This window comes from Halichoeres trimaculatus, unplaced genomic scaffold (assembly GCF_033239565.1).
Source record: "Halichoeres trimaculatus isolate MK-OKI-2021-1 unplaced genomic scaffold, fHalTri1.1 fHalTri1_scaffold_11, whole genome shotgun sequence".
Taxonomy (NCBI): domain Eukaryota; kingdom Metazoa; phylum Chordata; class Actinopteri; order Labriformes; family Labridae; genus Halichoeres; species Halichoeres trimaculatus.
In genome coordinates, this window is record NW_027437189.1 from 17,000,324 (window position 1) to 17,015,856 (window position 15,533).

The window sequence follows — 15,533 nt, forward strand, 5'->3', positions numbered from 1 at the left end:
GATCAAATGAAAGGTTTGAATTAGTTGAGGTTCGCCTTCTCTGGACTCCTCGTCCTCAGCAGAGCTTACTTTACTCACACAGACGATCACATGGGAGGTCTAAACTGCAGCTTACCTGCGATGAGAGGCATAGTTTCCAGTGATGTGACCACTGCCGTCACAGCCAGGTGTAGGACACCTGAGAGGATGAGAACAAAAGGAGAGAGTCAAGGTGGAGTTTTTTTTCCATCCACCATGTTTGTAGTTTTTACTGTGAGGGCCAGATTTAGATTTCCTAAAGAGCAATTACAAAAATGATGTTTCAGCTGCCAAAGATTTACCAGGGCTAAAAGGAACATGAGTTTACAATAATATCATTATAATTATTAATAATATAATTGATAATATTAGTTGTTTTTGGAGAGTAGGATTCTCTGCAGGATGTTTTACAAAACATCAACACAAAAATCCTTTGTTGTTAGGACACAGCTCAAAGCCAAAACCTGTTACTCACGCGAGCAGCTCTTTCTTGGCGTCTTTTGGCTGAAATTTGACTTTAAAGCTTGGGGTCGTGACCTCTCCCGGGTACTTCCTGTCCTCCAGACAGTCCTGCATCATGTCACAGTCCTCAGGGTCTGACGAGACGTACGAGTGACCTGTGTGCTCCATCTGAGGAACGAAGAAGAAGCAGAGGATGAACAAAAGGAGGACTCTTGTTTTGTTCTTTATGAAGCCACAGCTTTTCATTCTCTTCCACTGAAACCACTATGAGGCACAGAGTGAGTGTAGGGGCTTTAAAATGATCCAGTGTGTCTGTTTTTGAGTCCTTCATGTCTGAGTGAGTGAAGATGTCTTCCTCCTGATAGTTTGCATGTTTCTTTACAAGCACAGAAACTTTGCGGAGCACGGTGTGCTCACTCATCTCTGCTCACTCAACCTGTTTTATTCTTTTGTAGACAAGTGATGCAGAGTGTCCTCATAAAAAATTTAAACTCAAAGCCCTTTATACATTTCTTTTGAAAAGGTTCAAAGGGGGAAAAATTTGCATATGCCAAAGTCAGGATGGTGCAATCTACCTGACACACCACCTCTGTTCCACAGAGCGCCGCTTTAACTGTACAGAAAGCAGTGTTTCAGAGAAAAAATGAATAATAGAAAGAGGAAGAAGGGACAGGAAAGACGGTGAGGGAACCAGAGGAAGACAAAGTGATGTAAACAAGTAAAACAGCTCAGGGCACTTTTTTTTCCGCTGCTGTTTGTTTGGAAACTCTTCCTCTGCAGGAAACTCGGTGCTGTGTTCACAGCTCGCGCTCTAATCGCACTGACCTCGTCCATTTCCTCCTCCCTCTGGCGGTTGGGTTTGGTGTAATCCAGAGGCCCCTCCCACTCCTCTTGCTTGTAGGCGAGCAAGTTGGGTGATGTCATGCCACTGCCGTGATGGAGCGAGGAGGAGGAGGAGGAAGGGTCTGGGGAGCGGACCCCGGGGCTGGTGCCAGACAGACTGCCCTCATGTTTAATGGGCTTCTTCATGCTCAGGTCCAGGGTGCCATTCTCATCCACCTCGATGTCCATCTCCTGCGCACACACAGAAAGTCAAACACATCAGTGTCTCATCCAAAAGGTCTGGAAAAAGAGTTGAAGTGTGCCACAGCTGATGATGACAGGATTCATGATCACTTTTATCTCCATCATTTCCTCAGTTTTACATTAGAAACAGGCACTCAGAGATCCACAGGATCTGCTGGATTATTATCAGCTGCTTCTCTGGTTGTGATTTATCAAACCAACCTCCTGTGCTGTTCTGGGTTAAAGCTGCATCTGCACACGGAGGAGCTGAATATCAGATTAACTTAAATCATGATAGCAAGGAGGACTCATTGATTCTTCCTGATTCACCTGTGTGTAACCTGCTTCACACACTCGTCCTTTGTGTTCCCGCTCAGAGCTCCTTCATCTCTTCAGCCTGTAATGATATCTAATGTATTCTGGAGGAGCTCTGCCAGCAGCTTCATCTCTGCGCTCTGTTCTGCTCCTGGCAGCGGAACAGAGCGCAGAACGCAGAGCGCAGCCGTGTTTTTTAGCCGTCAACTAACACCAGCTGGTTAGGAGCCAGGAACCAAAGAGAACAGATCCCAGATCAGCTCCTGCTCAGAGTACTCACGGTTTAACACCTAACTCTGACTCCAGATCGGTCCCTGGTTTTTAGGCTCTGTATCACAGCTGAGCAGGGCCTGCTCTTGGATCAGTGCTTCTCTGAACATCACCTCTCAAACATTAATCTTCACTTTTTATCTATGAATCCATGTCAGGAAATCGAAAAATGATGAAGCAGTCACTTTCTTTCCTCTGTGAGGCAAAAGAGCTTTTAAAAATCACAATATGGGGGAAAGTGGAGCTCCAATTACACCTCCTGTGCACAGAGAGGGAGAAAGAGCAAGAGAGGAGGGAGAGTGAGAGGGAGAGAGGGAGATAACAGAGAGAGAAAAGAGATGTGAGAAGAAAATGAAAGAAAGAACAGCGGGGGCGGGGGGAGAGAGAGTGGGAGATCCGTCCGGCAGATAATGAAAAAAGGCTACCTGGTGGAAAAGTAATCCAGGGAACGGGCAGTCAGCCAAATTCAATAACAACATGAAGAGAGTGTGGGAGGGACGGAGGGAGGGAGGAAGAGAAGGAGAGAGGGAGGGATGGAGGGAGAGTGATGGAGGGAGAGAGGAGGGATGAAAGGAGGAGAGAGGACAGCAGAGGTGATGCAACCACATCTCAACACCAGCCTGTTGCTCCAAGCAAAACAGTCCTCATGATAGATTCAGACAGAAGGAGGTGAGAAGTAGAGGAGGAGAGGAAAGAGAGGAGGAGAAGAGAAAGGAAAGAGAAGGAGATGAGGTGGATGGCAGCTCAGAGGAAAGAAAATTAAGAGGAATACAGAGAAGATTAGTGAGAGTAGGATGGAAGAGAAGATGAGAAGATGAGAAGATAGGAAAGGATACAGGAAGACAGACAGGGAAAGAGAAGGAGGGAAGAAGCTAGGAAAAGAGGGAAAAAGGGGGAGAGTAAATGGGAGGGGGGTGGGAAGGAAAGGAAAAGGGAGATTCGAAGAAGGAGAAGAGAGGAAGGAATAAGGGAAAAAGGAGAGAACAGAGGACGGGGTGAAGAGGAGGAGATAAGGTAGAATTAAAAGTGATGAGAGTTAATGACAGAAAAGGAAGAGGAAAGAAGAAGAGGGAGGAGGCAAGGAAAAGGGAGAGGAACATAGAAAAAGAGGAGGGGAGAGAAAATGAAAAGGGAGAAAAATAAGAGGACAGGTAAGGAAAGATGGGGAGAGTGAACGAAACAAAAAGAAGACAAGAGAGGGGGATAGGGAAGGATAAAAGGAGATCATGTATGGAGCAGGATGGGTGGGGAGAAAGAAAGGAGGTGAGGATGGGTAAGGAGAAGGAGGGCTGACAAAGAGGGGAAAAAGGGACAAGAGAAGGAATAATAAGAAGAAATAAAGAAAGAGGATGATGATAATGATGGTGAAGGGCAGATCTAAGTGTCTCCTCTTTGTCACACTGTACATTTGCAGGTGTATAAACAGCTAACATCGCTCTAAACACAGATATTTTCACTAGTTTGGTACCTTGCTGTGTGGTTTGGTGCTGAGGTTCTCGGGTTTCTCCCAGCAGCGAGTTGACAGGTTCAGGATGGCAGTGGCGGCCATGTGAGCGGCCTCGGCATCGTGAGAATAATCATAAGCTAACGCAGAGCTCTTTCCATAAGCGTGCAGACTGAGGCTGGGCGATGAGGACTTGGGGAATGAGGGTTTAGCTGAGAGAGGAGACAGAGGCAGAGTTAGACCGAGTGTTTCAGAGTGAACAGGTGGGAGAGGACAGGGCCATGGAGGGGGAAGAGACAAGCGATGGACAGAGCTGTGGTCTCACTTTTGAAGGCTTTAGGTGATGTTTCGCTGGTGGGCATCTTTGGAGCAAGCATGCGCTTCCCGAACACTTGGGCGTCGAAGCTTGCATAATCGAAGGACACCTTGGAGTACTTCTCCAGCTCCTTGGCCAGGTTGGCGCGGGGCGTGATGGGGGCCATGTGGGGCCGGTAGCTGCCAAACGGAGGAACCTCGAGCTGCTTGACGAAACACATGGGCCTGTAAGGAGGGGCAGAGGAGGAGAGAGGGAGAGTGTCAGGACTGGAGGATTAGGAGGACATTAAGCAGAATAGACCTGGGGAGACGGGATATAAAGGAGGATTGGTGCAATAAAGAGTCACACAATCATCAGAAAAACAAATAGAGAGGAGAAAGAGAGGAGAGAGAGGAGGTGGAGAGAGTAAAGATAGGGGCAGCGGTGTACTTAGCAGGAGTGCAGCAGGATTAAAAGCTCTCTTATCAGCAGAGGGCACATTTGCATGTTGTACAGCATGAATTTATGAGCTTTAAGCCCTCTCATTTTCCTGGAGAGCCCCGGCTTTTGTCAGACCTGTTGGCATAAATCCACTGATAGACCGGGGGGAGGTGGGAGGAGTAGGAGAGAGAGAACGGGGGAGAGAGAAAGAGTGGGAGAGAGGAGGTCTCAACCAACGGACTCTGCTCAACAACAACACACTCATTAACGATTCACCATCACATCAACACAGCTTTGACAACACCCGAGGACTGACCCTCAAGGTGAGCCCAAGATCCAGGTCAAGATTGCTCAAAACACCTGAAGCAAATAATCCAAGGAAGGACACTATGGAGGTCAGACCCTCATCCCCAGAAAAGTTCCTGTCTCATTCATACTGTCTGTGATGCTGCAGCTGAGGTTCATCAGGTCAGAGAAACACTGACTCAAGGAGCTAAATGGTTCCTGGACCTTTGAAAAATACTACCCCATGAGCAGGAACTGTTCAGGTGGGAGATTAACTGCCCAGGAACAGAATGTAGACCCTGGTTTCTGCTGTTGAAAGTGTCCCAGTTCCTGCAGTGGAAAAGCACCTTCAGGTGATCCAGGCCCCCAACACTGTCCCCCAAAGAATCCTCTGTGACTCTTTAATCTGTGGTCTACATTCAGATCTCTGCTCAGATCTCTGGTCAGACCTGTGTCACGAGTCTCCAGCTAGTTTAAACTTTCTTGCAGTGATCAGAAAGGGTCTCTCTCTCTCTGTCTCCTCAGAGTCCGCAGGAGGACTCTTTCAGCTCATTTTAATAACAATCTGAGAGAACAACAAAGCAGACCTTATTATGTTTTAATCCTCCACGCTTTGTCTGACCACTGATGAGCTTTTCCTCAAGGAAAGCAATTATTTTTCCTCCCCCTCTCACAATGCCCGACAACTCCCATAATTAGCTTATCAGCTGCATTATTAATTAAAATACCAACGAAGAAGAAGAGGAGGAGCACGGACCGAGCAGTCTGCTGTGTGTTCATTATCATTCCTCCGTCCTGATCACGCTGCCCACCAGTGAGAGATGAAGAGATCTTAGAGACAGAAATGATCGGACTCCCGCCCAAAGACATGCTTGTTAAACCGACCAATCACAGGAGGAGGCAGGATCATGGACTCTGTGGTCACCATGTGGATCAGAGTGAACCAGATGACCCTGAGCAGGACTCAGATCCTGTCTGTCTTTATTCAGCAGCTCTGATTCTGGTACAGATGATAAATGCTCATCAGGAGACAAATAAACCCTCTGAATTCTTTATCTTACAGATGAAACACGATCTCCTTCACCCTCTTACCTGAACAAAGGTTTGAGGTTCTTTCTGCTTCTTGACACTGATCTCTCGAACACTTTCAGTGATTCAGTGTTGTATCAGACTTCTGTGAACCTTTTCCTCCATCAGAACACTTTTCAATGTGTCATTTTGCAGACTTCAGCGCTGACCCACCTGAGCACGCGGTCGTTGGGGCTTCCTTTGAGCAGCTCGCTGCTGGGCGGGGACAGAAGCTGCTTATCGTGGCCCTTGGACAGTTTCTCTGCAGCGGCGATGGGGCATCCAGAGAGACTGCAGAGAGAAAGGATGAATATGAAACGGAGAGCGTGCTGCTGACCATGTAGATCTGCCTCTCCTGATGTGCTCTGACACATTCGCTGTCCTGCATACATGAATATACAAGCTTGCAAATAAAAAACCTCTGTGCAAACACTCTGATCTGCAGAAAAACACACTCTGACACACAAACTCACACACCCTGATCTGTGTGTGTCAGTGCGGGGGTGTGTGTGTAAGGGGTACCTGCGGTGTGTGTTGCGGTTGCTGTTGACGTGGCCTTGTCCAGTGCAGCCTGGAGTCGGACACTTCAGCACGTTCTCATGCATGGCCAGAACTGAGGAGCAGATAAAGAGGATTCACTCAGAGGATCATTTCAACACTTCATCTCATTCACAGACCACAGGAAGACAGATGCTTCACTGACGTCTTTTATCTTATTTCAGTTAATCTAAAGAATGATGTTTATAGGGTTGAGGAACAGAGAGTATCAGACCCTCTGACAAGGTAGATTAGCTGCAAAGGAGCCAGAGGTCATAGTAAACTGTCTCAAATCTGGAGCTGAACTCAGAGACTTTTCTCTACTTACAGTGATTACATGAGAGACAAGTTTCAAACAGTAACTTCAAATAAACTCAGAGAAAAAACAACCTGTTCAGCTCTCTACAGGACTTTTTAAGAGAAATAAGGATCATCAGACAATCACAGACAGCGATCACAGGATTCTCTCTGCAAACTCCAAACATTAACTCCTCAGTTAATGACTCCTCAGACTGAAGGTTTAGAGTTAGGGTCTGTCAGGGTGAGCTGCAGAACATGAGTCTGAGCCTGTTCTCATGTTTTCCTCCTCAGTGAGGAGGGGCCGCTCTCTTTCAGTCACTGTTGGTCTCTGGTTTTCTGTAGAAGCAGCAAAATCAGACTCACTCTCAGGGGGGATCCGGTCCTTGTGCGGACAGCCTGACAGGCTGCGATGGTGGGGGTACAGACCGGTCACGTGACCCGTCCCGTCACACCCCGGTGTGGGACACTTGATCTCCCTCTTCTCTGGCCTGCTGCTCTCTGGATGGAGGATAAGGAGGATGAAGAAAAGAGGAGTAGAAATGAGGAGAGGAAGGTGGGATGAGTAAGGAGGACAAAGTGAGTGGTTAACGCCATCAGACGCTGCGCTCGGCTGAGCGTGAAATCCAGACACATTTCAGACAGAGGTAAAAAAAAAAAAAAATCATCTGATTTCTGGCGTCCAAAGCAGCTCTGAGCCAGCTTCATGTGTTTATCTTTTTAATACAGAAGAAGAAAGATCAGATATCAGCATGTCAGAAATATCACAGCCTTCTAACTCCAGAAGAGTCCACCCTCCAGCTTCAGCTTCAGCTTCAGCTCTCCTGATTCACCTGGCTGACATCAGACTCACAGAGAACAACACCTGAGTCCACCAGGAGGAACCACAGAGCTGGGATCAAAGAGGAACTCCTCTGTGCTGCTCTAGGAGGGCCAGCAAGGAGCAGATGCACCACAGGAAGGAAGGAGGGGAGGAAGAGGAGAAGGAGGAAGAAGATAAGAAAAAGAAGAGAAAGAAGAGGAGGAAGGCGCGTGATGCTCTGCTGACCTTCAAATTAAATGTTAAGACATGAATCTCCTAATTAGCTCTGAGCTGAACAGTAGCATCAGCATGGAGGGGGGGGCAGCGATCATGTGACAGGTGGCGGTGTGCAGCTACAGAACACAGCATGTAAACAGTCAGCTCACACAGGAACAACCTGCACTACCCCTCCTCCCCCTCCTCTCTGTCAGCCCTCTGGCTCTCTGAGCACTTCCTGTCTGCTGGGACTTCTTCACCCCGCCACAATAAAAGCAGGGGGATCTAATCAGAGCTGGGTGACTCAGCTCTGTTCAGTGTGAACACTGTGTCTGTCTGTCTGTCTGTCTGTTTGTATGTCTGTTTGTCCTGCTGTGAAAGCTCTATTGCTCTGTGGCATCTTTTTCAGCACGCTTACCATCTGAATGTAGGACGCCATCACAACAATGGACAGAGTGAGCAGGACGAATAATTATAAGATTAACTTCAGCTTGTTCCTGTACAATTTTTATTGTGAAATAAATTTATCTTTTTTTTAATTTAAACTTTACTTACTTACTTATACTTTATCCCTTTATGGTATATTTTTTGTTTCCTCTCTTCTACTTTCAGACAAACCCAGCTGTACGTTAACAGTCTGTGTAAATGGTTGCTCTGCTCAGGCTTGTTCAGAGATCCATGAATAAATAACCAAATAAATAAATGTTTATCAAATAGAGCAGAGATGTAAATACAGTAAAGTCAAAGTAATGAAATCATATGAAAATGTGTATTTGAGAGGCTTGTATGTTTTCCTCTCTGTTCCTGGTGCTGTCTGTGACTCTGGCCCTCTTTAAGCTCTGAGCTGATTTAACCCTAACCTGACTCAGGTTACTCACACGTTAGCTGCTCCTGAATGTGTTTTCTGGCTGAGTGAGAGATCAAAAACTACTCTCAGGGGAAGAAGCGTCATATGTCAGTGTGACCTTGAACTCAGCACGGAGGTGAAAACGCAGCGCTGATGTTTCTGTCCCTTTAAATAAACGTGTACACACTCAGGTTTCTGCTGTGTCTGCTCTACCTTTGCTGAAGTAGCTCTTGCGTAGGACGTCCAGGTGTTTGGGTCTGTCGTCCATGGTGAAGTATCTCTGGTGGTGGAGGTCGGGGCCACAGAGCAGCTCTCGGGGCCCAGCCGGCTTCACCTGCTCTGCCTTCAGAGCGATGGCTTGCTCCAGCAGGCCCAGGTTTCCTCTGGTAATGTCGAACATCTCGGACTCATCGGTGACTGTGGAGCGTTGCGACAGGCTGTCTTCATCATCCCGCTCATCGTCCCCATCTATGTCGTCAAAGTCTTTGTCCTCAGAGTGGTCCGAACGGACCTCAATGATGTCTGGGGAGGTGGAGGACGAGGCTTTGTGCAGTTTGAAGTTCTCTCCTCGGAGGTTGGGGAAGAAGTCCTCCAGAGGACTGGTCCTGAAGCTGTGAGGAGGACTGGACTTGTAGTTCTGGAGAGGTTTATGACAGTCATGTTTGTTGGGCGGGCTGGCTCTGTGGGAGTTGTAGTTTTCTGCAGGGCTGGCCCTGTGGGAGATGTAGTCCTGGGGAGGACTGGCTGTGTGGTCCTCGCTGTAAGTTCCCTGAGCGGCGGCGGTGCTGGTGATGGTGCGGACGGCTGTGGGCCTGTCTAAAACAGGCAGGCTGTGAGGCTCCTCCTCTTTCTCCTCCTCCTCTTCATCCTCCTCTTCCTCTGCTACTGGAGAGCTCTGTCTCTGCTGTGCTGGAGCTGACTCCTCCTCCTCCTCTTTGTCTTCTTTGATCTGCTCTGACAGGTACGACTCTTCCTCCTGGCTCACCTGGTCTCCTTCCTCCTCCTCTTCCTCAGCTGCCTCCTTCTGTTCCTCAGATGAATCTTCTGACACTTGAACTCTGTGTGCTTCCTTCTCCTCCTCCTCTTCCTCCTCCATGGCCCCCTCCTCCTGCTCATCCTCTACTTCTTCACCCCGTGCTGCTGCCACAGAGATATCCTCCTCAGTCTCCATAGCAACAGGCTGCTGAAGGGCCGTAGTCGGAGCATCGCTGTCAGAGACTCGGCCGAGGTGGAGGAGAGAGTTTGCAACCTCTTCAGCGCTTTGAGAGGGAGACAAACACTCCTCTGCAGGGGGCGCTGCTGCGGGCTCGGGCTCGATAATCACACACTCTTCTTCTGTGGAAACAGAGGTGATGAAATGAGAGTGATGTCACGAACTGAGTCACACTTAGAGCTGTTGTTAGCATTAGCTTCATCCTGTCTGATAACTATACTGTAAACAAACCATGGCATAAAAGACCTCATCCTGCTGCTCCAAGTGGACACTCTGAAGAACTGTCAGGCAGCATAAACACAGCATCCACACCATAAACTACAAACATAAAGATACTCACTTAATAAAAGAGGATGATGGTAAGAGGGTGAATCTTATTTGTGAATCAAGAAGCTGTGATAAAAGCCCCTGAACAGATTTAAAGTCTAATTAAGCTTTGGACACTCAGCAAGGAGTGGAAAATTAGGGAACAGAGGGAGAGTTAGATTGTGAGGAAATGTAGCGTCAATAGTTTTAGTATTTTTTTTCTTGTCAATCCTGTCAAAGTTTCTCATATTTTTACCACTGATTGATTTTCTCTTTACCTTCATCAGCTCCTGTCTCCTCCTCTTCCTCCTTCTGAAGCATCTCCTCCTCTTCCTCCTCTTTCTGTGACTCTTCCTTATGACTGTGTCCATTTGTCTGTCCATTCTGTTTCTCCTCTTCTTTCTCCTCCTGTACTCCTGCCTCCCTCACCTCTTCCTCCTCCTCCTCCTCCTCTTTCATTTTCTCTCCATCTTTCTCTCCCTCCCCTTCAGCCTCGCTGCTAGCGTCACTTTCTGCACTAAAGCCTTCGTCCAGGGCCAGTTTCAGGGGGTTTGATTTCCTCTTGGAGGCAGGCTGCTCTGTGTCCTGCTCCTCTTGCTCTGCTTCCTCCATGCGGCGCTTCCTGGCAATGGGGCAGCCGAGCACGCTGGGGAGGGAGAAAGAGAAAGAAAAGGGTGAGGATGGGGTGAGGATGGGGTAAGAGAGCTCTAACAGGTTAAACTTCATGCAGGCCTGTAAAAGGGTGTGAGAAGAAGGATAGGGGCGGGGCTTTTAGCGGTAAAGAGTTAACACATGTGGCCATGGGGGGGCGGAGCCTGCGGGCTCACTTGTACATCGCAACCAATCAGAGCCAATTGACTGAAACGTTTAATGAACATCAGGCGGACGAGCAAGCGAGGCAGCGGAGGGTGAAATCAAATAAACTCCCCCTCACTCTCACTCTCACCTGGGAGACGCCAGGGGGGAGACAGGGGACTGAGAGAGGGAGGCGATCTATAAACAAAGTGCATCTGAAATTGGCTCCTGAATGAATACACATGTAAACAGAGAGCTAATATCTGCCTCTCAATAAAGAGGAGTCACAAACCAGTGATCCGCCCCGAGTGAAGGCTCACAGGGGCTCTGAGGGGGGGGCTAACCTGAAGAAATCACGCTCTATTGCTATCCAATGAACACTCAGGATTCAGAGCAGTGGGAAATACAGCTGCTATGCCCTCTGCCATTGGATCAAATAATGGCGTTAAAGCTCCTGTGAGGAGTTTTCTCTGCCTATAGAAAAAACTGATGCGGTCACATTTGATATAAAAAAAAAGTAAGACGAAAGCTTTTATTTCTAACAGCAGCTGTTAAATGATAGGACATTTTTCTGTTTCTGCAGGATCTCTCATCCTGTTGCAGTTTAAGAAGTCAGTGTGTAGGGCTGACTGGAGCTGTCAGCATCATTCTCAGACTTTTTGTCTGTTTCCAACTTTCTCTGAATGAACAGATCTTTGCTGGAGCTCAGTGAAGATTAACATCGGGTCTGAAAGTTGTGTGTCCCTCAGCTTCAGCTCCATTCGTTCTGATAAAACTGAAAACAAAGAGCAGAGCACCAGGAGGAGGTCTTCATCCGGCTATTATTCATCTCTGATCCGATATCTTTTATGGTCCACTGTCAGAAGTTTAATCATGGTCAGATGGATCCAAAGTTGGATTTTTGTAGAATAGGCATCACTTTGTTCTCAGATTAAATTTGGTTCATAGCTTAAGAAGACATTAAGAAGTTTCGAAAAGTGACTTCCTGGAGGCTTGTTGTTACTTTTAGGCCAACAGATCGACATTTCTCCTCTCTCCCTCATGCTCTGTACACCTGAAAACATCTCAGTTCTATCCAGAAGAGGTGCCTTAAGATTTCACCCGAGAGTTTTCCTGCAAGCAGACTCTGTAAAAGTCTGTGTGGAGGCAGATGAGCAGACATGTGAACACGGCAGGTTGACATAGAGTGAGTGGGAGGGGCTAAGAGGCCTCAGCTGTCAGTGTAATGTTTCCTGCTGCTGTGGTAGCCTCTTTAAACGTGTGATATTAACACGCAGGAGACAGGCTCTGCCCCCTCACTTGCATCACAGTATTTTACAAAGTATGAATGCCTGACATGGATGATCACCTGCTGTGGGGTGCACATTATAGGTCTGGAAACATGCAGAGTTCATAAGAAAGATGAGCTCTGATTGTGTATGGGTTCGATAAATGAGATGTCAGCTTTCATAACCAGCTCCCTGACCATTAGCTTAGTTAGGCTAGGCTATGCTAGGCAGCATTTGTCAGCAGCCTCATAACCTGCGTGATACTGATCTCTAAGTCTGAAAGTGGAATAAACTGTCTCTAAGGTGAAGGTGAAGGTGAAGGTGTGAAGTCCAAATGAAAAGATAACCTGTGTTGGAGAGAGGAGGAGGAGGAGGAAGTGGATGGACAGACAGACAGTCAGAAAGGAAGGACAGACAGAGGGTGAAGGTCGTCATCTGCCCTACCTTCTGTGTCGTGAGTATCTCCCACTGATATGGCCGGAGCCATTGCATCCAGGGGTGGGGCAGCTGGATGGATGGATGGAGGTTAGAGATATGTTTAAAGACACACGGTGCATTTTAGTCCCTGAGTGCAGCAGCAGCAGTGATCAGACAGGAAACACAGGATTCACATGCAAACCAAGAACACATGCACATGCATCCCCCCAACCCCCAAAACCACCCCCAACCTCCAGCCTCATATCAGTCAGACAGAATGCATGAAGCAGGTGGAGGAGCCTAATACTGTGTGTCGTACATCAACCCAGGCCTATATCCTGTTAGTGTGAGAGATACAGATCAGCTCAGACCTGCTGTAATTTCCCCTCCTCTCTTTCTTTCTCTCTCTTTCTCAGGTTGCTATGACCCCTCAGGACGGCTCATTTCAATTCTCATTAACTTCCTGCAGCAATTGGCCTTTATTACTCCAATTATCCTTATTATTAATTTCACTTATTAAAAAATACTGCATTAGCATTTTAAATAAGCCTCTCTCTTTCTCTCTCCTCCACCTGGCGTCTCCTCTTTCCCTTCATCCGGAGAGCCAGGGGTTTATTTTGGAGGACTGAGCTCAGATCGAAGCTGGCAGGTGAAGTGTGACAAAATGAGTGAGGACAGAAAATAATTTAAAGGGAGGACAATGAGCGGGGCTTCATGAGCAGCCAGGCCCTGAGAGCTGTCTCCTGGTTGGGAGGGGGGCTGTATCCTCCCTGCTCACGCTGCATCCTTCGATTGCACTGTAAAAAGATCACACGCCCCTTTCATTGCATCTGCTGCATGTGTTCATGGCAGGAAACAGCAAAGAGCTGAGAGGGATCAATATCAGCCTGACCACGAGCCGAGGGGAGCCGAGCATCAGGAGAACAAATAAAAAAAATACACCAAATGATGAGAGGAAGCTGAGAGAGAGAGGAGGAGAGGAGGAGAGGAAGCCGGGGGCTGCAGCGGTGCACATTAAAGAACTTTATGAAAGGGATTTGCAGAAAGATGAAGGTGTTTCCTTACCTCAGCTCTTGTCCTACGAGCTCAATAGGAACTGAGAAGGGGGAGGAGAGGAGAGAGGGAGAGAGGGGAAGAGAGGGGGGGGCAGAACAAAGGTGAACGACTGCTCAGAACGACGCGCTGCTAAAAAGAAACTCAGATCAATAAATCACAAATGCATACTGATCCCAGGAGGCTTCCTCTGAGAGGCTCACACACACACAAACACACACAAAACAAACAGAGCTACACAAACATAGTGTATGAAACACACACACACACACACACACACACACACACACACACACACAAAAACACACGAACACACACACACAGGGAAAACCTAAATCAGCCAAACTCAGCGGCTGCTTATATAAAGTGACTCCAAACGCAAACTTCAGCAATAAAAGGTGATTAAGAGTCGCTCTTTAGCTTCATAATCAGAGCTGAAATTAAAAAGAAAAGTGCCTCCATCAGGAAAAAAACAGCTCCTCTCCCTCACACACACTCACTCACACACATGCACACACATACACACACACGCAGGAGGCATCGATTGGGAGTTGAGCGATAGAATGAGTTTGGAGAAATATCCTATTTTCATTTGCAGCAAACGAGAAAACAATACGATCCTGGAGACTTCAGAACCAGCTCCCATATCACACACATTAATCACATGTCAGAGAATACACACTCACACACACTTAAAACACACACACACACTGCAGATGTGTGTGCAGCTTGAGTTTCTCTGTCTTTCATCATGCAGTGTGAATGACTGGACGCCTTCCTGAACACACTCTGAACTGTTGCTCTGCTGTCTCGCTTCTAAACATCAAACACACACACACACACAAACACACACACGCACACACATACACAAACACACATACACAAATGTGCATAAACACCACAAATACATACTTCGTAAAGCACCGACACACACACCTTCATGTGCATATATAACTTTAACAGCAGAAACATTGAGCAGCAAACCTCTGACCCTCAAGAACTACATGGATCCTGAAAGTTTTGGAGTTTATTCAGATTAAATCTAGACTCTCAATGTTGATGCTCGACAGTGTTTTTTTAGTTCTCAAATTTCTGCCTGTTTTTCTGTATTTTCTTTTTATTTGTCTTTATGTCACTTTGATAATTCTCACCAAAGGAGACTATTTTTCTTAATCTTTTTTAACATTCACTTCTGTGTCCTCATGTTTGGACATAAAACAACAAACATGCAGCTGAAATAAAATCATGAATTACTCAAGTACCACCAAACACACACTCTGGCTGAATCTGTTGATGGTTCAGGTAGAAGAGATGTCTCTAAAGCCTGCATGAAGAGTGCAGATGAAAAAGAGGTTTCTCTGATTGAAAACTAACCCCTCCATCCTCCTGACGGAGCACAGAGCTCCACCTGTGGATGGAGCTCTTTCTAAGCTGCCTATTGAAGCGTATTGATCGCTCAGATCCGCAGAGACCTCATGGCTATTTTCTCTCTGCACTTTGGAGATGCTCCTTAACTCACCGGGCGTCTCCTCTTCACACCAGTGTGAGGCCAAAATAAGACACGAGCAGCGTGCGAGCTGCCCAACAAATCTGATGAAAACTGATGAAACATTTCTCAGGATCAGCTCTGCAGAAAGCACCAAGGCTGAACTCAAACAGTTTGCGTCAGGACCGGTCGGAGAGTTCGAGTTAACGTTTAGATCAGACTGGATCACAGAGTCAAACTACCAACCAGGATGACTGAAAACAAGCTGAAGACAAGATGCAGGAACAATCAATGCATTTGTCACTGATTTATCCTGAGTTAGAGAGTCATCCTGGGTTTTTTTAAGCATCTCAGCTTTAATGTTCTGTATACACACACACACACACACACACACACAGACCTCCTATGTGTGAGAAACACTCACCTCTGATTCCTTTGGACCGAGTGCGAGTTCGCTTGTCATTACCCTCCACATTCATCTGAAGAAGAAGGAGAAGAGAGAATCAGTGACCCTCCAAGCATCAGAGAGATATCATCCATCATCAGCTTTAAAGAAGAACACTGATCACTATAACAAGAGGAGAAGCTCAGAGTGAAAACTAAACAGATGTTTGAGGTCTAACTCTGTGTTTC

At 47.0% G+C, this 15,533-nt stretch overlaps 1 protein-coding gene across 9 annotated transcripts in view; it reads right to left on the reverse strand.

Moving 5' to 3' along the window:
* myt1b (myelin transcription factor 1b) overlaps positions 1-15,533 on the reverse strand; it is a 124,287-nt gene that overhangs the window by 11,875 nt on the left and 96,879 nt on the right. For 8 of the 9 annotated variants that reach the window (XM_074681767.1, XM_074681769.1, XM_074681766.1 and 5 more), the window contains 13 exons: positions 15,325-15,379; positions 13,427-13,457; positions 12,389-12,451; positions 10,160-10,527; positions 8,576-9,697; positions 6,864-6,998; positions 6,186-6,276; positions 5,838-5,954; positions 3,900-4,114; positions 3,599-3,786; positions 1,306-1,554; positions 494-648; positions 116-178 (listed from right to left, as the gene is read on the reverse strand). In XM_074681767.1, coding sequence (XP_074537868.1) covers positions 116-178; positions 494-648; positions 1,306-1,554; positions 3,599-3,786; positions 3,900-4,114; positions 5,838-5,954; positions 6,186-6,276; positions 6,864-6,998; positions 8,576-9,697; positions 10,160-10,527; positions 12,389-12,451; positions 13,427-13,457; positions 15,325-15,379 — 2,852 coding nt within the window. The remainder of the gene's footprint in view (positions 1-115; positions 179-493; positions 649-1,305; positions 1,555-3,598; positions 3,787-3,899; positions 4,115-5,837; positions 5,955-6,185; positions 6,277-6,863; positions 6,999-8,575; positions 9,698-10,159; positions 10,528-12,388; positions 12,452-13,426; positions 13,458-15,324; positions 15,380-15,533) is intronic. The other variant, XM_074681770.1, reaches the window with a different exon arrangement.